The 22,790-nt window shown below is 41.8% G+C and overlaps 2 protein-coding genes across 3 annotated transcripts; one reads left to right on the top strand and one right to left on the bottom strand.

Moving 5' to 3' along the window:
* Positions 1–739: 739 nt before the first annotated feature.
* Positions 740–14,845, bottom strand: syn1 (synapsin I). Of its 2 annotated transcripts, none has more exons than XM_026187424.1 (14): positions 11,434–14,845; positions 10,659–11,137; positions 9,935–9,992; positions 9,438–9,529; positions 9,116–9,272; positions 8,928–9,017; positions 8,331–8,393; positions 8,101–8,243; positions 7,937–8,011; positions 7,744–7,846; positions 7,520–7,663; positions 6,199–6,268; positions 5,626–6,115; positions 740–3,696 (listed from the first exon to the last, which is right to left on the bottom strand). In XM_026187424.1, the coding sequence occupies exons 2-14, from the start codon at positions 10,997–10,999 to the stop codon at positions 3,561–3,563; spliced, it is 1,962 nt and encodes a 653-aa protein (XP_026043209.1). In that variant the 5' UTR covers positions 11,000–11,137; positions 11,434–14,845; the 3' UTR covers positions 740–3,560. The 2 variants fall into 2 exon arrangements, with proteins under 2 accessions (XP_026043209.1, XP_026043210.1); XM_026187425.1 differs by having other exon boundaries at positions 3,554–3,658.
* Positions 14,846–15,250: 405 nt separating this feature from the next.
* Positions 15,251–19,075, top strand: vgll4l (vestigial like 4 like). The gene is made up of 5 exons (XM_026187426.1): positions 15,251–15,431; positions 17,038–17,161; positions 17,293–17,530; positions 18,062–18,134; positions 18,287–19,075. The coding sequence occupies exons 1-5, from the start codon at positions 15,365–15,367 to the stop codon at positions 18,586–18,588; spliced, it is 804 nt and encodes a 267-aa protein (XP_026043211.1). The 5' UTR covers positions 15,251–15,364; the 3' UTR covers positions 18,589–19,075.
* The last annotated feature ends 3,715 nt before the right edge of the window (positions 19,076–22,790 follow it).

Here is a 22,790-nt window from a genome sequence, read left to right as displayed (position 1 = left end):
GAATCATGTGATTAAAACACAGATTACCTGAATCTTTTTCTAACTCATAACACAGATGAGTCCCCTCGGTGCAGTTCTTCGCACATTTTGGCTTCTGTCACTTTTGTTGCTGGTCCATCGCATTATTATCTTCCCCAAAACACTTATGTTGTTTTTATGTTTTGCTATGTTGTTTGTTTGTTTGTTTTTGTTCAACTTACTTTTGTGGGCTGTGTTTTTGGGGGGCTAAGGGTTAGGTTTGCTGGTGGTATCTTTAGTTGCAGTGCATTTGACCTCTCAGGGCCACCGTATTTTTAGGCGCTAGCTTACAGCAATGCAGAGTATAAACAATACTTTGCCTAATATTAAAGTCATTCACAACCGAATACTATGCACTGTACCCATTTAATATAAATACCTAAAGTCTATGAATTACTATTATATATATCCTTTAATTTTTTTTCTTTATAACTGAAAAACGAAAATAAAATAAAATGCAACCATGTAATTTTCAACCTGATGGATAAAGTAAGCTACGGTATAAAAATAAATGTTAACAAAAGTGTGAAAAACAAACTGAAAAACCAATGATGTCTCTGATCATCAAGGACAGCAAAATGAAAAGAAATTTGAATATGAATGTTACTCAACAGTTCTGCATTAATCATTTAGACTAACTGGTGTTGTTACAGTTATTCAGCAGCTGTGTCAGCATCTTTTAAAACCTACTTTACTTTACTTTTCTCAAATAAACCAGTCATTATTTGTCATAGGTTTTATTGGACATGTGCATGTTGTAATAACATACTCATTTTCACATAATATAGCTACATTGCATATAACATCAATATCACTTTTATTACATTTATTTCAATAATCCACCATGATTTATATTATGCAGTATCTTATTTTTGATTAACAAAAAAAACCCTCAGCTTTTTGATTTTTGCACTTACATCTATGATGTACATTTTGAACTCTGGCAGGCATCAACTGACAATCAATTTCACTCAAACTTGTAAGGATTTTACCGTTTCACAATGATTATACGGTGGAATTAAAAAAACAATAAAAGGAGCTCTAAGAAAGAAGACAATGTACATTCACAGTCAGATATATCAACCATAAATAATGTAAACCCTTAAAAAAAATATATAAAAAAAAAAATATATCAAAATGACTTCTTTGCATTGCCGTCGCGGCTCATCCTGTCAGGCTCCAGAGGGCTCGTGGCAAATGGTGTTTCTCAGTTTGGCCAAGACACCTCTGAGTGAAAGGACGGCACGGTTTTTCAAAGATAACCATCAGTGCTAAATGTGATGGCTCATTTTCATAAATTACACACTCAGTGTGAAAATTACTCCTCTCTTACTTATTCTCGGCTGTGCCATTATGAATCTGACAGTTACGTACTGACACTGAGTAACTGTAAAATGTAAAAATGAAGCCCTCCATTACTTATGCATAACATAACAAGCACCATATAGCAGTGCCATTCACAAGAAAATTGTGCATGTACAAAAGGAAAAAGTAAGTAAACTATTTTCCCAGATAAACTATAAAGTTTAGAGACACACAGAATATCAGCAAGCACAAATAGCAGCAGGGGAGGAAAGTGACAATCTGGATCACTCAGAGCTTTGCACAACATCTATTTGGTTTGACCAGGTTACAAAACAACATTCACACGTTTATGCACCATTGAACACAAGGGGTCACTGTGGCTACATAAACAGAAAAACACAGGCAACATGGAGAATCTGCAGGGGGACCAGGACTCACTTAGACTTTTCACTATTGGGTCTTCTCTAAAAGCGTGATATTGCCATACTATATCACCATATGAATCTATAGCACTCCTTCTGGAAGACATTTATAGTGCCTGGAGAAGATAAAACATTCTTCAGTGACAGCTTGGATTTTCAGAGACGTGATCAAAGAAAGTTTTGTCGGTGCAAAAGATGCGTGGCAGAATTGTGAAATCAACTGCAGAGAAGCATCGTGCAGTTGGCATTCCTAAAACTTGTCACCGTTTTACCTTTCTACGTGGTACAAATGAATTTCACAAACGTAACATTCCTTGGCTGTGTGTGCTTTGGAGTGCATCTTATGCTGACCTACTGCTAAGACCTCCTAAAACCTATTGTACATCCATTAAACTCAGTAGTTGGTTAGCAGTTTTTTTCTTGTCACATTGCTTTGAAAATTGAGGAAAATAAACTGTAAGTAACGATATTTTTCACTAACTGTACCTGAACAGTCGCCAACCCTGTCTACACTGGATCCCACTGTACCATGCCTGTTACAGACATGGCAGCACCCCAAAGCAGGAACCCTGCTTTGTCAAGTGGCAGATGAATAAACCTGAAAACCATTGTATTCAAGTATAATTTTGCAAGATATACTCTGTGTGCAAATGTGTTTGAAATAATAAAACATTCTAGCTCATTAAAATGCATGCTTTTCCTTCTTTTTTTTTTGTAAACAACCACTATAAGACTGCAATGGAAGACCCTCACCCACACACAAGTGTCACAATCAACTGGACATCCCTGAGACAGCTCCATTTGATTTGACGCTCTTGTCTGTGTAAGGCATGCTTTCAAGTTAGAGAGCTGCTGGGCTTTTGTTCTTCTGCAACAAAAAAAAAAACGAAGAAAATCGGGAGCCACGACATACTCACGACACCAACTACTCTAATACTAGCTAATTTAACTACATGTGACAACACAGTTACAAGCGCCAAAGTCAGGGGTTGGGAAATGCAACCATTGCCTCCTGTTGACATGCAGCTAAGACATCACCATGAGCGATCTACAGCTTGAACAGATCTAGCATTTGCAAACACTGGACATCCTTTTTGTGCAGCTGTAGTCATTTGGGCGCCATACAAAAATAATTAGGGAATCAGGAAAGCAGGGAGGATGTTGTTGTTAATTTTGCAAGGAGTAGAAGTGTGAAATAGTGGTGTAGCTTTGTTTTTATTGGGGATACATGGAGATTGTTTAGTGGCTTTAAGTCAGTTTGACAGCTCTTTATTCAAAATTAGGGGTTAGCTACATTTTCACTGTTTTTACTATGACACAAATATACTATTTTTAGATAAGAAGAGATAATAAACTAGGTGCTGCTTTTTTATTTAAAATAAAAATATTTGGCTATCTTCCCTTCCCCAATAACTTTAATACAGCGCCTCAAGTTACTTGAACATAACGGCCACGATGAATTTACAGCACAAACAAACAAGTGAGAGCAATATTGTTTTGTTTCGTATTCATGCATATACAGGCTTCAGTGTGGAGTACAAACAGTTTTGAGTATGATTACTTAAGCTCGAGGCAAGGCAGGGAATGTTTAAGACATCAGTGCCTAACTGTATTCTACTTTTTGTTCGTTTTAAAAGAGTTAAACCATGTAGGCAGTGGCTATCAAGTGTGTACATTTTCACATCAGGCTCAGTGTACATGAATTAAAGACGGCATCCGGTTGGTCCTTGTTCGGAGGGGGAAGAAGGGGTCTGTCCTTCAGTTTGCCTGTCTCTTTTTCTTTCAGGAGGAGAGGGAAGAGGGGCTTATGCTGTCTCAGTCTGAGAAGAGACTGGCAAAAGATTTGCGTAGATTGCGTATGGTTTCGGCCTTCACTTCGTCCTGGCTAAGGCTGGCTCGTGGCGCTGGGGTTTCTGGAATGTTGAAGGTATTGGTAAGAGACTGGGACTTGCTATAAAGAGAGGAAAATGGCAATAGAGGAGAGGAAGAGGCTATTAAAGTCATGCAGCAAACCCATGGAATGAAAAGACTGGCGCAAGGCAAGACAGAGAGAGGGAGAGAAATGAGAGAAAAGGCTCAGTAAACAATGATAAAGCGCATTCCTTTCCTCGGGTCATTCAGTATTACCTTATCATTTCAAGTTAGCTTTGAATATGATATGGATATTGAATGACTTTTCTGGAAAGCAAAGTGATGCATGTTTTTGTATGCGACTGACAATAAGAGGGTTTATGTCTCATTGTCAGGAGAGCATAAAGAAGCTCAAGTATTAAATCCAAAATCAGGATTATGTATTCCTAATTTTGTGAATTATTTAGGTTACATTCTGTTCATGCAGCAACGTCAACCCGATATAAGGTGTCCTGTGTGGCACCGATGGAACATTGCAGCTGGATAGGCGCAGCTGTCAGTACTGCTGTGGAGGCTCACTGTGCTTCTCATAAGAGGAAAGAGTGACACACTGCAGAGCGCACTTCCTACTTTCAGCAGAAGCAAGAAGTAAAGAAGCTAAAGCAGGCAGAGACTACCGAATCATGGCTAACCCGGTTAAATTAAGGCGTGAATGATTTTGCTTACTGTATAAATAAATAAATTGTCTGAACACCTGACGGCAAAACGGCAATATGTGATTACATGTGTCCAGTTTTTTTTTTTTTTTAAATTAAGAAATGTAAAATTTCACCCCGAGGCCCTTACAGCATCTGCGGTGATTCAAACACTGCGCTCCACTGCGATGCTGTCAATTTACCAGTTGATCTATGCCCATTCGCTTACCCATCGTCACTAGTTTGGGGTAGTAATCAAAGAATGAGATGCTGATACAAGGGGCAAAATGAGCTTTTTCCAAAGGTAACTGGCCTCCCCCTTAGCAACAGAGTGAGGAGTTTAGCTATTCAGGAGCATCTCAGAGTGGAGCTGCAACTATTCCACACCGAAAAGAGCCAAGTGAGGTGGGTTGGGCATCTGACACTGATGCCTCCTGGGTGTCTCCTGGGTGACGAGTTCTGGGTATGCCCTACAGGGAGGAGGCCCCGGAGGCACACCTCAGTATTCTACAAGATAATCTGGAGAAGGTAGCTGGGAAGAAGGAAGGCTTCCCCCAAACCGCCCGGCGATAAGTGTAAGAAAATGGATAGATGGATACTCAAAAACTCCATGATACTAAGGCCTTGCAGTGGGATTAACTTAGACCTGATGGTCTTGTCTTGGAAACCCTAGAGGTTTTATTGCACTTGGAGGTACGTCATTAAGTCTAGTAATATTATCTCCACTTATCTCTCCTTTCCTCCACTCGGCATGTGTCTGCTCCACTCCATGTGTGTCTTACACGGAGTAAAGAAGGAGCAGAGGAGACTCGAACTCACGGTGAATCAGAAAGCAGAGGAGAGACGCTCAGCACCAGCAGGCTCTCACACTGACCTGAAATAGACAAGCTGTGCTTTGAACTAAGTATGCTATCACACAATGAGTTATGTTTAATAATGTTAAAATATCTGATGAACATGTGTAGCCTCACTGCCAGTCGATGGCATTAGTTTCATAAGTTTCACAACAATCTAGATATGTAAACAAGGTTCAAAAGTTTATTTACATTAAAGGGATCTTTAAATATCACAATATGTAGCTTCATTACGGCTTCCGCTTGTTGTTTTAACGTATCAGGCGCTCTGCACAGACTTTGAAATGTTATGTTACGTGAAAGTGCTGCTGAAGGGCTGAAAAGTGTAAAAATCAATAAACCATGCACATTCGGGTGGCTCATTTGTCATTAAATAGATTTCCCATGTGGCATGCATGTCACAGTGCAGGCAATAAGAAGGGATCTTCTGCTTGAAGGATGAGGTGAAACCGATCCCATTTATCATTCACAGCTACTTACTTTAGTTGTGGAGAGCCGCCCATAGCCGGGCTGTCCTGACTAGGCTTCTGTGGAGGCTGAGGCTTCTGTTGCAGAGGAGGTCGTCCTCCTGGGCCCCCCTGACCCTGAGCGGCAGGACGTGGCTGCTGGGTGGTGGGTGCTCCAGGGCGTCCTTGTTGGCCGGGAGCCCTCTGTTGCTGTGTCCCTCCCTGTGACTGCTGTCTAGGGGGCATGGCAGGCCTCTGCTGTGGTGGAGGTTTTTGGCCTGCAGATGGTTTCTGCTGCGATACAGACTGCTGCCTCTGAGCTTGAGGGGATCCTCCTTGGCTTCGCTGAGGAGAGCCCTGACCAGACGTAGGTCTCTGACCTTGAGTCGCAGGCCCTTGGCTTGCCTTAGTCTGGTTACTGGGGTCACCAGTGGCAGGGCTGGCAGCAGATTGTTGGGTCTGTACAGGAGGTTGGCCTTGAGGTTGTGGACGCTGCTGAGATGGAGGGCTTTGCTGAGGACCACCTATCGGAGATAAACAAAAGAAGGAGACGAATCACATTCAAATTCTGAAATATTTTTCAAGACCCTAAAAGTCCAGTTCTTACCCTGTGGTGAAGGACGCTGTTGAGACTGCGGGACTCTCGGTTGTGAGACTGGCTGAGGAGAAACTGCTTTCTACAAGTTAACAAGGGGAAAATATCAATACAAAGCAAAAATGACATTCATTAGATGGCTAAGCAGAGAAAATGATAATGTATAAATATTTTAAATGTCTCTTAATTTGTTCCGAAGATTTTTCTTCCACAGCATGATCTAGCAAATCTCTTAATCACAACATTCATAACATTTTAAGCCACATTTAGAATTCTGACGGAAATCTATGTTCTAACTTACCTCATAACCAGAAACTCCTCTTAACCCTACACTGAATCCTTCCACACCATTCAAGTCATTTCAGGCAAAGTAAATCACAGTGTGGTCTGTTTAAAGTTGTTATTTGATTGTCTCTCTGATGTGACCATCTCAGATTTAGAGTACCCCAGGGATCCATGCTTGGCCCACTACTTTTCTTAGAAACACAACATGTGTTTTTAAAAAGATTAAAGAAAATATAATGCAGATCCTGTTGACTTGAAGCTCACTGAGTCTTGTTTTAATTGTTTCTTTCATATTTTTATGCCCACTAATATACAGTTAGGTCCATATATATATTTGAACACTTTCACAGGTTATATTATAGTTATATAATGGACATAATGTGTAGACTCTCAGCTTTTATTTCAGGGTATTCACATTCAGATTGGATGAAGGGTTTAGAAGTTCATTTGAGGCGTGTCCCTTGCATTTGGAAGATTTTACTGCGAACACACAACATGCGGTCAAGGGGGCTTTTCATGCAGGTGAAACAAGCCATCCTTAGGCTGCGAAAAAGAGGGTTAGGGTTCTCTGCAAGATGCAAGACACTTATAAGCCTCAAGAACAGAAAGGCTAGGCTGGACTTTGCTAAAAAGACATCGAAAAAAGCCATCCAGTTTTCAGTTTTGTAAAAACAATCTTTGGACAAATGAAACCAAGATCAACCTCTACCTGAAGGATGACAAGGAAAAGTATGGCGAAGCCGTGGAGCAGCTCAAGATCTAAAGCACACCGCACCATCCGTAAAACACATCAGAGGCAGTTTGTTGCCTTGGGTGTGCAATTTTTTGAATGCAATCTTTTTGTTCAACCTGCCGAATTAAAGCTGAAAGACATCGAACTTAAAATTCATTTTGGTAGTCTACAGAACCAAAATGACAAGAAAAAGTGTCTCTGTCCTAATATTTATGGATCTAACTGTACTTACAGTGTGTTACTACTAAAAGTGTGGAAGATAAGGAAAAGTTAGGGTGTGCTGGAGCAAGGAAAGCATGTCTGTTGTTTGAGCACCTGTGCTGGCTGTCCTGTACGGACTGTGGAAGAGCTTGAAGTACGTGGAACAGTCTGGTTCATTTTAGAAACCACTAGTTCTGCAATATGAACGCGATCCTCGTCCTGCTGGTCCCCAATCAGTGGCATCGAACAGTCATCAACCTTAAAAGACCACAACTTGATATAATTAGTGGACTCCCCTTAAGATCATAGAAAACATTGATATCATTGTCACGTAGTACCTCTATGATGTAGTCCTTGCCATCTTTACCATGTAGAGCCTCCACAGCACAGATGTCCAACCCTTCAAAGATATCGGAACAAGAATCCACCCACATTCTGTACCTGCCGTGACACATTAATCAAACCTATTATAGTGCAGTGCGATACAATTTGATTTACAGTTTTATTTCATTTTCAACTCTGCGCTCTTACTTGTCTGACATGGCCACTTGCTCAAGCATAGATGAACCAGTATTGGTTTTCCAGTTGCCAGAAATTGATGTTCGCCTGTTAATTAAAATAAAGACTTAACTCTATTCTAACCATTTTCACTGTTTTTATTTTCATGCATGAACCTGAGAGGAAGTTTCACTCACATGTAAGCCTTGTAATTGTTGCCGATCTTCTGAATGCGCACATCATACTTTGCATCAATAAATGGCTCAGATGTGGCGTAGGTCTTGGTCAGTGCCACAACACTAGCAATATCTTGAAAATCATACTGATTGTCCACTTTCACCTAAAGCAGCAAAAGTGAAAATATTAATATAGTGACATCAGCGTGTTCACGTGGACCTGAGAAAATACTTAAGAACTCTAGATTTACCTTTCCCATCCCTGAGTGAGCATGGCCCATCTTTACCACTACAGGAAATTGAGGGGAGGTAATCTGCAAAAAGAACATTAAAACATGCTCAGATTTCTTATAAATGAACTTTCTCGTAGTGCCCCAGTGATTAAAACACCAATTATTATATCAGTTCTGATCGGGGCAGATATTACGATTGGTACTGATGGCCTGAAAGCCAGCCCAGTACTGTCAGGCTGTGACAGCAGGGAGGAATTAAACTGCTCTGCACCAACCCGTCTCAGTTTAACTGTAGCAACACTAACTTGGAACTCAAGAAATCAAACACTCACCATCTACCAATTACAAAAAAAAAAAGTCGATGCTTAGAAAATGTGAGTGCTCTCAGCTGCTACATAAGATTGAATATTGACATGGAGGTAAATTACACCCCTGACATGTGACCCATGCAGAGGTGGTGTGTACGTGTGTGTGTGTGTGTGTGTGTGTGTGTGTGTGTGTGTGTGTGTGTGTGTGTGTGTGTGTGTGTATGGGTCTAGGTCCTTGTTATTTGAAGAGAGTAGCCATGAAAACAAATGAAAAGGAAGAGGAGAAGGACATAGGGCAAAAACTCACCATTTCCTTGTGGTTTGGATAGTAAACCTGCTCAATCAGTGGGAACTCCTCTGAGCCAAGCTGCTTGTGAAGCCTAGACATTTGAGCAAACTGAAACATACAGAAAGATGCTGCTGCGTAGTATGTCTATGTCACTCAACTAAGTGTGTGCTGGCTTTAAATGAATGCCTTAATTAAATCCTACTCACCACCCACGGTTTGTCGCAGAAATTGTAGACCGAGTGCAAAGAGTTCACACTTGGCAGTCCAGCGTACTGCAATCCAATCACTATGTTACGATGGTCTCCATTCTTGTCCATGCTGAACGCATGCTGTCTGATCAGCACAAAGTCTGGCTTAAAGGATCTGGTTCAGGGGACATGAGCAAAATATTTAACAGCACTAAAAAAACAACAAATCAGTTTGATGATTCATTCCATTTGGGGCACAGTGAACGTTTCAGCAGAAACTCGTAGTTTTACCAGCGCTGCAATTTTTTTTCTAAAAAGAAAAATTTTGCAGAGAACTTACTTTGTAACTTTATGGCCACTCCTAATTGCATCAATGTTCACATTGTAGGTACCTGTGGCATTGGCCACCAGGTTGATCTCAGAGAACTCTGCCTGAAAGGACAGTATCAAGGTCAAACCCTAATAAACACTTCAGAAATCACAGCGGTGATGAGTGGAGCCAGCGGTCAAGCAGAACAAGACACAATTAAAGAATATCAGGCTCTGTGTGAAATTCATCCTTCCTGTTTTGAGGCCACATAAGAAAGAAATGTCAGTCCAGAATGAGGTAGAGAGACTAAAATAGTAGGAGAAGAAAATGCCTTAGGCAAAGAAGATTTTAAAATGTTTATGGGCTTCTCTTCTGTTAAAATGCTGCTTAGTGGATTACATCATGAAAGACCACTGAGTGAAACTGTAGTAATAAATATAAGGCTGCACATTTCTCCTCACAAATAGATTATTGGTCTGCTATTGGCCCAGACAATCTACAAGTCTGCATCACAAAGCAAAACTTACCTGTTCCACCTTGATGTCAAATTCCCCATGGACCTTTCTTCCTCTGAAGACCTTCACCCTGATTTTAAAGCAAGAAGTTAAATGATTACATCAAAAAGTTGATATATGGATGTGATTTTAAAATTTTGCCTTTCTATATTTAATATTTGCCATTATTTTGGCAAATTTTGAAATTTAGAGAATATATATATAAATATGGATGTATAAATAAAACTACTGGTGTTGCATCAGGACAGGTCAGCTTCCGTTTATTGTGAATATCAATCCTGTCTCGATAATAGCAAATTTCTTAGTTTGCTATCACTATTGCATAATGCGCGCGGAAAAGAAGCTCGACTGTCTGCTGAAATCGTTTTTCTTCTGCACTTACAGCCGCTTCATTTGACAAATAGGTAATCTCCATATTCATGGCGGCCATGAACGCATAGTGCACTTGCGTAATTTCAGATTATCAGCAGAATGCAACACGAATCGATCACAAGAAGAAAAAACAAGCTGATCGTCAAATGAAAATGGCTTCTCTGCCTTCGGTCTGTTGCGCCTTTGCCATGGCACAGTTTCGGCGCACAAAACCTCCCACCGGTTGTTTCACGTGATGGAAGGATACCTCTCAACACCGGATGAATCATATGACCTTCTAGGAGTTAGGCCACCGCAACCCACGGTCTGGCACACTTTTGCTGTCTAGACGAGGCAGCGCGCTGCCAATGCGCACTGCTCTTACCAGTCGGTCTGCTGGTCGTCGATGACCAGGAGGATCTTAGCGCTGCTGGAGACACCTGCTCGGTCCGCTGCCTCCGATAAGGTCGCAGCCGCAGCAGCTGTGGTCTGTTTGACGGCGTTGGAAATGGATGAGAAGAAGCCTCCACCTCCACCTCCAGACTGCTGCTGTTGCTGCTGCTGCGGCTGCTGCTGCTGACTGGTGGACTGGCGCCTCTCTGCCGGCCCGGGCGACACTGCGGGGCTCTGCTGCGGCGCATCGGGGCGTTGGAGGTCGGTCATGTAGCCATTGGGTAGGTTGGACATGAAATTGCTGTCCGAGAGTCGTCGTCGCAGGTAGTTCATGGTGGATATTTGTTGAAATGACGAAGGAGGAGGATGTGGGGGTCCAAATACACTGAATGCGACTTACAACTCGGTGTTCAGTGGGGAAATGAATGACTAGGCTACTTTCCCATGTGCAGGAACAGGACCCGATGTTACCTACAGAGAAAACAGGTCCCGTGTTAATATAGAAGGAGAAGCTCGACTATCTGATCATAACAGTGGCGATGAGTCGTGACGGTGTAGCTTAAAGAATTTGCTAAGATGCAAGAAGAAATCAGCCCTACTTCACCTTAGCAAATTGTGCAAGCCAATTATCAGTCTCCGTGTAAAGACTGACGCAAATAAAAATATAAATTTATTGACATTTTTTAACATGTATCCTGTTTCCAGAAAGCCACCTAGCACTTCAGCAGCCTGTAGTAACAGCCACAACCGGGCATGATGAAGCCTACCTGGGAGTGTATCCAAACTGGTCTGCCCCAAGGATGACTTGATGATTCCTCGTTATTACCTCCTGTCTGTCACAGAAAAGCTCTCATATGGGTGACTCTCATATCCTCCGTGCAGGCAAGTCAGGCATCAGGCTGAAATAAATAAAGCTACAGCCCTTCCTGCATCACCGCCGTCCTTCTCATCAAGCCCCAGTTTTTTCCGTCTGCCCTGCGTCACTCCCAGTCATCCTGAGGGAGAGAGGAGCTGCGCGGTCGTCAAGTTGCAGCAGGGTGATATCCACACTTCCGGTGTCTCTTTGGGGGGAAAGAAAGAAAGAAAAGTCTATGCATATCTAGGGCTGATTTTTTATTGACGTCAGAGTTTGGACATAGTTAAACTAAAGAAGTAAAAATAGCAGCCACAGCTAAAACCGCATAAGTGGCGAGCTGTTGTTTTGTTGAGTCTTATTAGCGTTGTTGAACTTCCGGCATTGTTCTCGTCAGTATTCTTGTAACTTGACAAGCTCCATGATGGGGGTATCAGGGTGGTGCTGATGAGAGCGGAGAAGCAGGGGCGTCGCTCGCTGTTGGACATGATCCTGCTGTTGGCTGCAATACCTCTGGGTGTTGATTTCATTCGGGCATCCTGCTGGCTCCAATAAAGCAGCAGCGGCACACCAACTGCTGGGTTGTCAGGCCTGCTGAAACAGGGTGTTACTTTTGATTTTCAACTGAGTCAATACAGACAGTGAGGGATGCGCCGTCTGTTAGTGATACTCGGAGCCCACCCCCCTGGGAGCCATGGGTTGCTCTATGGAAACTGTACCATATGGCAGAAACTACAGAGACACGGATAGAGGCCTAGAGCCGGGTGCATTTCTTATCTAAATCATTAATGCATTTTAGAGATAATAAATAGCCTATTGCTTGCTAGTAAAAAATACCGCTATTTAGCTCCGATCTTAAGAGTTGGGAATAGTGAACTGCCTATTAATGTATCATTAGTTTACATTTATTTTTCAGTGGATGGATTTTAGTTTTATTACATTAGAATTTGTGTGATTTCATAGAAAGTGGCTCGATTACTTTAGTTCACAAACCAGAGAAGCAATCGCTCTCTAGCTTGCCTTTCTTTTTTCTGTGCCCCTTTTTTCTGTCATTATCCTGCCCACCATGAAGGCATGCCCAGGCAATGCATCTGTCAGGTAACCATCAGTACACACTTTCGATTATTCAGAAAGGGGAATGCTCTTTGTGCTCTGTGGTGTGTCGCACACAGCTGCTTTATCATGGATCATACAAGGAGGTTTAGTTATTGACGGCGTCATTTATTTATTGGTGTTTTCCTCGGGTGTTTTCTTGCTTGCAGTCACCAGTGGAGTGGAGTCTCCTCACTAAATTAAAATATAGATTAGTGTTGCAAGTTTGGCTAGGCTAACAGAAAATAATTATTTCAACTTTTACCCAAAGTGATGAGGCTACTTTCTAACTTAATGAATGCCCTACCTTTATGTTTTTCTCTGTAAATGTGTTTATTCCAAAAGAGAGATCATGGTATGCTGTGTGTGCTTAAAAAAATCAGATGGAAACTGAACAAACAGGGGATAAAAAGAAGTCACAGGCCTAAACTACTATCTGCAGCAGATGGGCATTTAAAGGTCATGGCTTTAAGAAGTCTTCCTTTAAAATCCAGCAAAGAACTGGCGGAGGTCCTGAGGCATGCATCTGGAACTTCAGTGATCGTTCTGTTTGCTGAAGCCTCATCAGAAATGGCCTCTGCTTAAGGGTGGCTGTAAAGAAGCCGTTCTTAAGGAAGGGAAACAGGGGGGGAAGGCTGCGGTACACAAAACTACACTAGAACTGGACTGAAAATCAACAGGTCTTAATTAGAAAATTTAGGTTTTGGTTCAAATCATCATCAACATGTTCAGAGGAGGTCAGGAGAGAGGTAAAGCAAGTATCTACAGCCATTTGTAAAACACAGTGGAGGCTCTGTCGTGGTCTGAAGCTGCTGAAATGCAGAAGTGTTAAAGATCTTGTCAAAATTTAGGAAAATATGAACAAGAAGGAAAAGTGAGATCTGGATCCACCATCTGGAAATTATCTGATTGGCAGCAGCTTCATTTGTCAGCATGACACTGATCTCCAGCTCACTGCCAGTACAGTAAATTCATACCTGAGTAGAAAAACACATCAGTCATGAATTGGAATTCAACATTATTGAAGGAGTGTGAGATCATCTCTACAGAGATTAGAACAAGAGACAGAAACATCCAAAGAAGAGCTTTGAATATATTTCAGGAAGTCTGGAGAATTATTCCTGAAGACTTCTTAAAGAAATGATGAGAAAACGTACCTAAGTGAGTTCAGGCTGTGTTAAAGAATAAAAGTGGTCATAGCAAATATTGACTTTTAAGCTTATTAGAATTGTATAAACTATGTTTTTGTTCTTTATACTGTATGTTTCCATATAGCAATAAATCTTGTTTCCCTAGCAAAATATAAAGAACTGAGGGGTGAGTCAAGACTTCCTAGAACATCCTCTTGAGCAATTACCGTTTCTGATGTGTAAGCATTACATTACCCCAGTGACTATATGTTATCAGCTGATTAAGAGTGTGAAGCCCTTTATCATGTTTATAGAATCAAAACTAGTAGCAGTATTTAATTTCTGTTTAGTATAAAACTAAACCCAGATTCTTTGTGGCTGTACTGAAATTGTAGAATAAGTTTTTGTTAGTACAGCAAGCCAAAATGCCTTGATTGCCGCTGGACAATCGTTGCAAAACTAGAACTTCTACAGCTTCCCTGGCCACTTGCAGATTTATAACCACATTCATTTCATTTTTAAAACGTTAAACTGCATTTTCCCCCCCACAAGTTATTTTCCTACCCCTGACCGTGCTATTGCATTGTACGACATAAGGGGGCACTGTTGAGCTTAAATTAAACCTAATATTTTCCATGCACGTATGAACAGTGGGACTTCTAAAAGAGTAGCTTTTTATCACGTTAAACAAAATTCACCAACCTGTTAGGGTAAAACTCACAAGTAGAAATCTCCCACTTGTATATCAACAAAGTCCAGACAGCACAAAATGGTATTTCTCAATAAGTTTTACAGATACACCTTAAAACAATGACATTAATAATGATTTCCCCCTTTTTTCATTAGAACTGTCACGTATCTAAGTGAGCTGCCTCCGAGGCCTTCTACATGTCGTCAGACTCGCATTACACTCTCAGAAGATTTTTTTTTTTTCTCATGGCAGCAGCAACATTTTCAGTACTTAGGGAGTCTTTGTCTGGCCATCAACAAAAGCCCTCGGATTACTGGTGAGGCAGGCTCAGAGTACAGCTGCATGCGTGTATGGGCAGGTCAGAAGAATGACTGGAGCTCCGGTGGGCTAAGCACTCGGAAAAATGCAGTTTGGTGAGATTGCAGATTAGGAGGGAGGTGGGAGGGGGACAGGTGTTGATTCCATGTATGGGGAAACCCGCAGGCACACTCTACAAGGAACTGAAAGAAAATAATTGATGACGGGGGGGAGGGTTGTTTGTTTGTTTTTTCAGGATGGAACTTTTCGTATAAGAGAAAGTGCCGAATAAAGCAAACAGTTCTCTAATCAGAGTAAAGTCTGGTATACTGTGACATTTAGCGCCTTTTTTCTACTTTAGCGATGGGCCTAACTGCAGGCACATTCCCAACTGTACAGGAATAATAATGAGTGAACCGGGGCTTCTCATTGGCCCGGGCAGCAGCCAATGGAAAGGCAGGAAATGAGTCACAGGTCTGTCCGCACTCACCTGATACTTTACCTGACGGCGCTCAGAACCAGCGTCTCATTACCTTTCCAATACAGTCTATAACTGAGGCTCTTTGTGTCCTGTAAAGTCCAGCAGTCAAGGTGTTCCTCTGTATTTGGGCTCAGCAACACAAAGATAAGGAGCAATGGCTGTGGCTAACTTCCAATACATAACTCGGATGAGCAGTGGCTTCAAGGTCTACATTTTAGAAGGTAAGCTCGATTTACGCTTTTTTTAAAAATGTCCTCATGTTTCTTGATGACAGTGGATACTTGGATCTGTGGAAATAAATCTCTGCTGTGGTTGTGCCATATCATTTACTTATTAGTATGCGTATTTAATATGTATTTCTCAATATGATATGAACTATATACAACATCTGTGTTAATTAAGTGGCATTTAGTCTGTCTGTGATATTTAGGTGAAGTCAGGCAGAAAGAATCAGATACGGTGACAATCAAATGACAGCGATAAGTAAACAATCAAGTATGTGTACTGCTAGAACCACGTTTGGCTTTTTCGGTTAATATATTTAATACACTGAATCTTACATACAGACTCTGTAAATACTCACCTGAGGCTTTAACTGAGCTTTTCTAAACCATGCGTTTCTGTTGGGTAACAATAAAATCAGATTTAAATGCAGTGAACCAAAAGGTCAGGAAGCATTTTCCCTCTGCTAATAAGGAAGAAATAACCATGCCCGAGGCATTAGAAAATCAGCATAGGTGTGGTTATACCTACCCCCCTCCACAAAGCCACACTGTGTGAAGGAATAGCTCACATGTGCTATTGGAGAGTTTAGATGTTAGGAAATGTGAACTGGAGTGAGCAGTGTGGGCGTGAAGGCTGTTTTGTTTTTCTCTAGGAATGCAAAACCAATTTAAACAGACTGTCTCAATTCAGTGTGGCACCACAGACTATTGTTTCTTTAAATACATCCATTGGCTGATTTGAATACAGTTTAGCACTGCTGCCCGTCAGTGTGGATTTCCAAGTGTTAACGGAACACACAGTGCAATTGTGCTGCCATTACATTTTCAAACAGTGCTTGTGTTTTGGCTGCATGCATTACACATCAGCCTGGGGATGTGACTGCAGGCTGATTTGCCCAAACGCCCCCCTGTGTGGCTTTGGTTGACATTTGATGGGTGATAAACCTGCAAAAGACTGAGACATCCAGCCCATTTAGTGTGTCTGTCCTGCACTGTAGACATGCTTTAAACTCCTCTGATTGAACAAGCCACTGACATCAGCAGCTGCCTGTCGATGTGTTTCGACTTGTGTAATTGCAAAGATCCAGGATGTGTACGTGTTTCGCCTTGATGGCCTTTTCACAAATGGTTGACGCCCAAATCGGGGTCCTCAGACACGGAGAGCAGTTTGATGTTTTTGCACTCCATCCAAACAGGGGGAAAAAAACTTGTTTGCGTGTGACTGGGCTGAATGCCAATATGTAGAAAAACAACATTTACCGTTAGCATTGAATCAGCTGTGAAGTGTTGTAACCCTCACTGATCAGGTAAATCGAGTTCTACAGCTTAACGGAGTTTACGATTAACGGTGACAACAAAAAAAAAAACGCTTTCCCACGAAAAGCAGTCGTGCAAGTTGATGTCATGGATCAAAACAAGCAGTTAGTCATCACTGCTTCACATCATTGCCAGTTAGATACAATCACAAACGTCACAATATACCGTCAGTGATCTGACGTAGGATCGGCGTTGGCAAAGGGACCGCGGGCACCCCTGATGGGGTCGTGTTTCTTTGAAAGTCTGCATGCTTCTTCTAATCCCGCATTTTAATTTTGCTCTGCAGGTCAGCCTCATCTCAGAAGCGAAGACAGATACAGACATATGACACACGACCGGGCTCGAACCCAAACGGTGTATCCAATCAAACGCAAGCGCAGCCACGAGAGAGGTCTGACTTTGGAGGAAAGGTTGGTTGAGCTGTTTAACTTTCCTAAGAACATTTTCTTTTGATAGATTCAACTTATTAAATGCAAATTCTGTCAAAAAAAAAAAAAAGACAGCAACGAGGGTCTGAAACTCTTTCAAATAATTGTTTCAGACGAGAGCGAGCGATGAGCCGAAGCAGGCTGGCCCAGAGAGCAGCCCCAGCAGTGTTCAGCAGCCAGCAGAGTCCAACACAAACCCTGAGTCCAACACCCAACCCCACCAGCCCTCTGCCCACCCATGTGTACTACACACCAGTCATGGATGAACCCCTTGCCCTCATCAAGAAACCCAGAAAAGAAACTGAAAGCGCAGAGGAAAAGAATAAAGGCACCTCTTCCAGTCAAATCCAGGTAATTCAGCAAAGCCTGTCTAGAACACAGGGTATTTAGGAGGTCATACTGTTTACCCTACTGTATAACCTCAGCATAGCTTCAGGCCACCAACCACAGGGGTCCATTATCTGTAGTCAGTGAATCCAGCTGCACAAGCATTCTGCGTCTAAGTGTGTCTGCAAGCCTAAGCTTGCCTGAGCTATGCAATCCAGCCGGATTCGGGAAGAAAATGTGAGTAATGGAGGGAGGAATGCCATCAACAAGACCAAACAGACTGCTTTCTCTCTGACCTGTTTATGCCACCACACTGGGAGGGAGCTGACTTTCACGCGCAAACCCAACCAGTTTAATCGGTTTTCAGATCGTGTTGTTTTTAATTTAAACTGTTGCAGTTGAAGAGCGAGTACACAGTCAGGTTTAGCCAAAGTCAGAACAAAAACACAAAGTTTGTGGAATGAAACGAAAGCTTAAAACCAGGGTTACAACCTGTGCTTCAAGTCTAATTACTTTGAGTCTAATTACTGACCCATTTCTTTTTCTTTTTTCCAGATACGTCCCTCTGTGATCACTTGCGCCTCCTCGTTACGAAACCCCTCTTCAAGATCCGTGGGCCACTCATCAGGTCAGTCTCACACTCACTTGGAATGAGCTCATTTACCCAGAAGGTCACTCCCTAGTCATCACACGTGCCTCATAGCACAGCCATACCACGCACTTTTACTGACTCACTTAGGTGTGTATGTAAAGGTTTGCCATTCGTCTTCTATATTGCAGTGGTTCCCAAAGACAACTATGATAACGTCCTCGAGGAGCATTTCCAGAGGAGCTTGGGTGTTCACTACCAGAAAGCTCAGTCCCAGCAGCTCTCCATCAGCGTGTCCGTCGACGACCACTTTGCCAAGGCTTTGGGAGACAAGTGGCTACAGATTAAATCCAAGTCTTCCTCCTGTTCTTCCACACCGCCCAGCAGTCCAAGTGTCACTCACTCCCCCACCTACAGCCACAGCCCAAATCTGTGCCGCAAAGAGTCCACAAGCAGCTCAGTGCTAACGCCCAGCCACTGGTCTGTCAATTAAAGTAGAAATGGCATCTGATCCTGGTGGAAACTGGACTCTTTGAGACTTTTAACATTTCACTGCCACTCTGCAGACGGCTCTGCTGTCTGTCTGGCTGCAAATGCCAGTGCAGGAGTTGACAGAGCGAGCTTACAGATGCAGGAGTGCTGTCAATTTGGATCTCCGCGTCTACAAGCTTAATACAGCAACACAAACAAATGTAGCATTATTTGGGACATCGACATATTTTGTTACATTTCTATCCTCCGCTTGCTTGATAGCATTTGAAAAGCTGAGATAATGTAGATGGTGATGTGGGATGATTGGGGAAAAAATCCTTTACATTTCTTTTTGTAAATGTGTCATTTCTCTGAATGCCAGTTACACTGTATTATATTTATAATCTGATACCCCTGGGTGCTTTACAGTCTAAGTGACTAGCCTATCTGCTGTAAAATGTGCTTTTAAACTGTACACAAACCAGACAATTAAAAAGACCTAAAATTCATATCTCGTAAACCATGTTTTTGTTCCCTGAGTGTGAATGGTCTGGACAACAAATGTCTCCAGAAAATGGGACGTTGAAATAAAAATGAGTAAAATGAAACGAATCGCCTTTCAAACTAAAGGGACGTGAATCCAAGGACACCTTGTTAAGATAGGGCAGGGTGGCATACCAGACAACCTAATTTCAGTAGTGAGTCAACGTGTGTCTAGAACACATCCGGCACTGCGTTTTAACTAGCGGTTGATGATACACACAGGAGTGGAAATTAAATGGATGTACGGGTAACTCATTCTGTACTTTTTCCTGGAGGTTCTACAGAATGTAGGGAGCAAGTTCCAGCAGGCACAAAGCTTGTGCTTTGACATTCCTGTCTCCTGAGAAAATGACTGTGTAAGATCCTACAGATCCTGTTTGGCAAGGGATAGGAGGGAGGGAAGAGTGGAAGAAAGGGTTGGGCTAACATAGGCCTGAGCATGAGAACCAGCCACACTCTTCAGTTACTGATTTGCATGTCCTATCTTGCCTAATTTTAAATGTAAAAGGAAACATAACAACAACAAAAAATTACAGTGTTGGGCTAGCTGAAAAGAAGTGGGGATTAACCCAACTGTCATGAAAAGCTGAGCATATAGGGGAGAAAGCTTTAAATCAGGGGTAAGTTGAAAGAGCAAAGTGAAAATCCTCCTACTTTAAAACAACTAAAGCTAAGTATTAAACGTTGGCTTTACTCGCTTATGTGGCTTTAGTTTAAAGATCTGCGCAAAAACCTGAAATCCACCAAACGATGATGTGAAGTTTGCACCTAACAGACTGTGGAGGGGGTGCATGCATACAGCAGCAAACAGTGACCAAACTGCTGATTATTCATTTTTCTCCTTAAGACACAAACTGGTATTTCCACTCATCAGCCCGCGTAACCTGAACACGGACAGGAATGCCACCTAGAGGCCCTCGGGTTACCCATATACGGCCGACTTTGTCAATGACAAATGGTCTCTTGTTGCATTATGGACGAGTCAAATAAGCAAAAGCAGAGCTCTGTGGGTAAACCTTTTGATGGGGGGACCTTAAGAAACTTAAGGAAGAGGATAATGCTTTTCCCAGTTTACCGCTAGGAGGCGACTGAACATCCCTCTTGATTAATAATCCATTTCACATGTGCTTTCATATGCTCTGACAATGCAGCGTGAGTGAGTGTGTGTGTTTACTTTTCATTGAATGTTTTACACGGTAGGAGGAAGTAATCTATCTAAAAGGAAAAATGGGTGTGATATTCAGTGCTAAATGAATCTGTGAGTCGACCACATTAGCTAATATTTTTGCACCAGATAAAGTCATACACTGGATTACACATACACTCTGTTTAACCAGGGTAAAATATTAACATGTCTCATATATCAACCACCGCAGTTCAGCACAGCTAAGCTGAAAGTGGCTCACAGATATAAATTATATAGATCAACCTGCCATGAGAATGTCAAGAGAAGGGCTTCTCATGCTGCTGCAAAACAAAATGCACATTGTTGTGTGAGGCAACAGGGGCTGGTAATTACAATCCTAAATACCTCAAACATGACAGAAAACACCATTTAACTCGTAGCAATAGTAATTAAGTATGCCTCACTATACAGGAGATTGACTAACCTTTCTGGGAAAGTTCCTTAATTTCTCTGGTTTGTCAAAAGTTAGGTCTCTGTAAACAAATTGAGAGACTTTTTCTAAACAGTTTCAATTCTAAGTACTAATCTCCTGAGAAGATGATTGCCTGGAAAGATTGCGTTTCTGCGCTGTGGCTTTGTGCTCGGTTCATTTTTCAGAGTTCGTCTTCGAGCTATGTACTTAAATGACAAAAAAGATAGTTATCTCGGATAATTGTTTAAATACAGATCATTTGGATTTACGCTCACAATCCCTGACTGGCAGCATCGTTCGTGGCTGCAAGTGAATATGATAAGAAAGAAGCCCTTTAACGCAGCTCTGTGCTCATCCCCAGTTTCTGGAATTGCTGTTTATACGGAGCATTATGTGCGATCTAATCTTTAATATTTTCTTAGACAATAAACCTCTGTGAACATCGAAATGTAATGAATAAAAGAAATAAATAAACATTAAACAAATTATAAATATAATACATAAAAGGCACAATCAGTGGTGTGTTAGTGAAGGGCTATAACAAGTAAATATGACTGGAAAACCTTGCAAATGCTCTTGTTATGTAGAGCGTCTGATATTAAAGGAATAATGTGGATGAACACCACATGGGCATCATTTACATGTAAAGTAGCCACAGAAACAGTCACAAAAAAATGAATCATCTATGTTGTGGGTGGACAACAGATATTCATCTGTGACTGTAGCTGATTAAAGCTGCTGTGTTTCTCAATCTGATTTTTTTTTTTTGCTTTTGGTAATGTGTGATGACTGTAGGGGTGTGTATGTGTTTAGGCTAGTGTGGGAAAAATATAATAGTGTAAAATACTAGAAACACACATATATACAGCTGTGTTCAGTTTACAAATGCCCAAATGGATACAGGCTCGAATATATACGCACACAGTATATACACACATGCACCTCAAGCAGATGCTTGTGGTAGCCATCAACAATCTTCTGGCATGATTCTAGCTGGATATTTCACAACCCTTCTCGGCAGAACTGGTAGAGTTCATTTAAACCTGCTGGTTTCCTGGCACGGACCCAGCCTTTAAGCACAGTCTTCAGGTCGGGGCTTGGGAAGGCCATTTCAGAAGCTTAAACTTAGCCTGTTTTATCCAGCCGAAAACCAGTTTTGATGTGTGTTTGGGATCATTGTCCTGTTGATCTGTGTCCAACCATCTAGCATGTGTGCAAAGATGTAGAGCAATTGGGAGGTAGTCCTTCTTCATCATCATCATCCCACCCACTTTGTGCAATGTACCAGTACCAGTGGCAGCAAAACAGCCCCAGAGAATGATGCCACGACCACTATATAGTTGGTACAGTTTTCTTACGTTTGAAGGCCTCACCTTTACACCTCCAAACATGCCTTTCGTCACGGTGGACGGATAGCTCAATCGTTGTCTCATCTGACCATAAAACTTTTTACCTGAGGACATTTGGCTTGTCCATGTGGACAGCTGCAGATTTTAGTCAAGCTTAAAAATGCCAGTTTTGGAGCAGTGGCTTCTTTCTTGGTATTTGTTGGTCCGTGTAAAACCAATTCATGGTGGGCTTGAGCCTTGGTGCTTCCTGAACATTCTAACCAATTTCCTCTCACCTGAGGGTGACAGTTTGGGGCTTTTTCCTGACCTTGGCAAAGCGGTGACACACCCGAATAACTTGTTCTCCCGTTCAGTTGTTTGAACCGATGATCTGTGAATCAGCAGTTATGGGAAATAACTCCCAGAGAGCCTCCCAACTTGTGTAAATCTGCAATTCTCCTCAGAGCTTTACTGAGCTCCTTGGACTATACCATTGTTCTGAGGATTGGTCAATCCAATGAGTGCTGTCAATCAATCTAATATCTTCAGCACCACTTATTAAAAGAATTAAGTGAGTGTATGTATATATTTGTACAAAATAAAATAAATTTTTTGTTTTTTAAAGTCATTAAAGATGTATGCTGTACAATCATTCCATGCTGGAAAAAGAAAAGTTCAAATAAATTATTAAGACCAAAAATGTCCATGAAATTCATGCCCATTGTGAGTGGATGTAAACTTCTGACCATAACTGT

This window comes from Astatotilapia calliptera, chromosome 12, assembly GCF_900246225.1.
Source record: "Astatotilapia calliptera chromosome 12, fAstCal1.2, whole genome shotgun sequence".
In the NCBI taxonomy this organism is placed as follows: domain Eukaryota; kingdom Metazoa; phylum Chordata; class Actinopteri; order Cichliformes; family Cichlidae; genus Astatotilapia; species Astatotilapia calliptera.
The sequence above is the reverse complement of the archived record's forward strand: the minus strand, read 5'-3'. Positions and strand labels throughout refer to the sequence as shown.

Bases quoted from the DNA above. Each gene is read 5' to 3' on its own strand.
- syn1 (XM_026187424.1), bottom strand. From the start codon at position 10,999: ATGAACTACCTGCGACGACGACTCTCGGACAGCAATTTCATGTCCAAC. The intron at 7,664-7,743 runs GTACTACGTGAC...TGGTCTTTTAAG, and splicing joins GCAAGGACTACATCATAGAG to GTTGATGACTGTTCGATGCC. The intron at 3,697-5,625 runs GTAAGTAGCTGT...CTCTCTTTATAG, and splicing joins GGCGGCTCTCCACAACTAAA to CAAGTCCCAGTCTCTTACCA.
- vgll4l (XM_026187426.1), top strand. From the start codon at position 15,365: ATGGCTGTGGCTAACTTCCAATACATAACTCGGATGAGCAGTGGCTTC. The intron at 17,162-17,292 runs GTTGGTTGAGCT...TAATTGTTTCAG, and splicing joins GGTCTGACTTTGGAGGAAAG to ACGAGAGCGAGCGATGAGCC. The intron at 18,135-18,286 runs GTCAGTCTCACA...TCTATATTGCAG, and splicing joins ATCCGTGGGCCACTCATCAG to TGGTTCCCAAAGACAACTAT.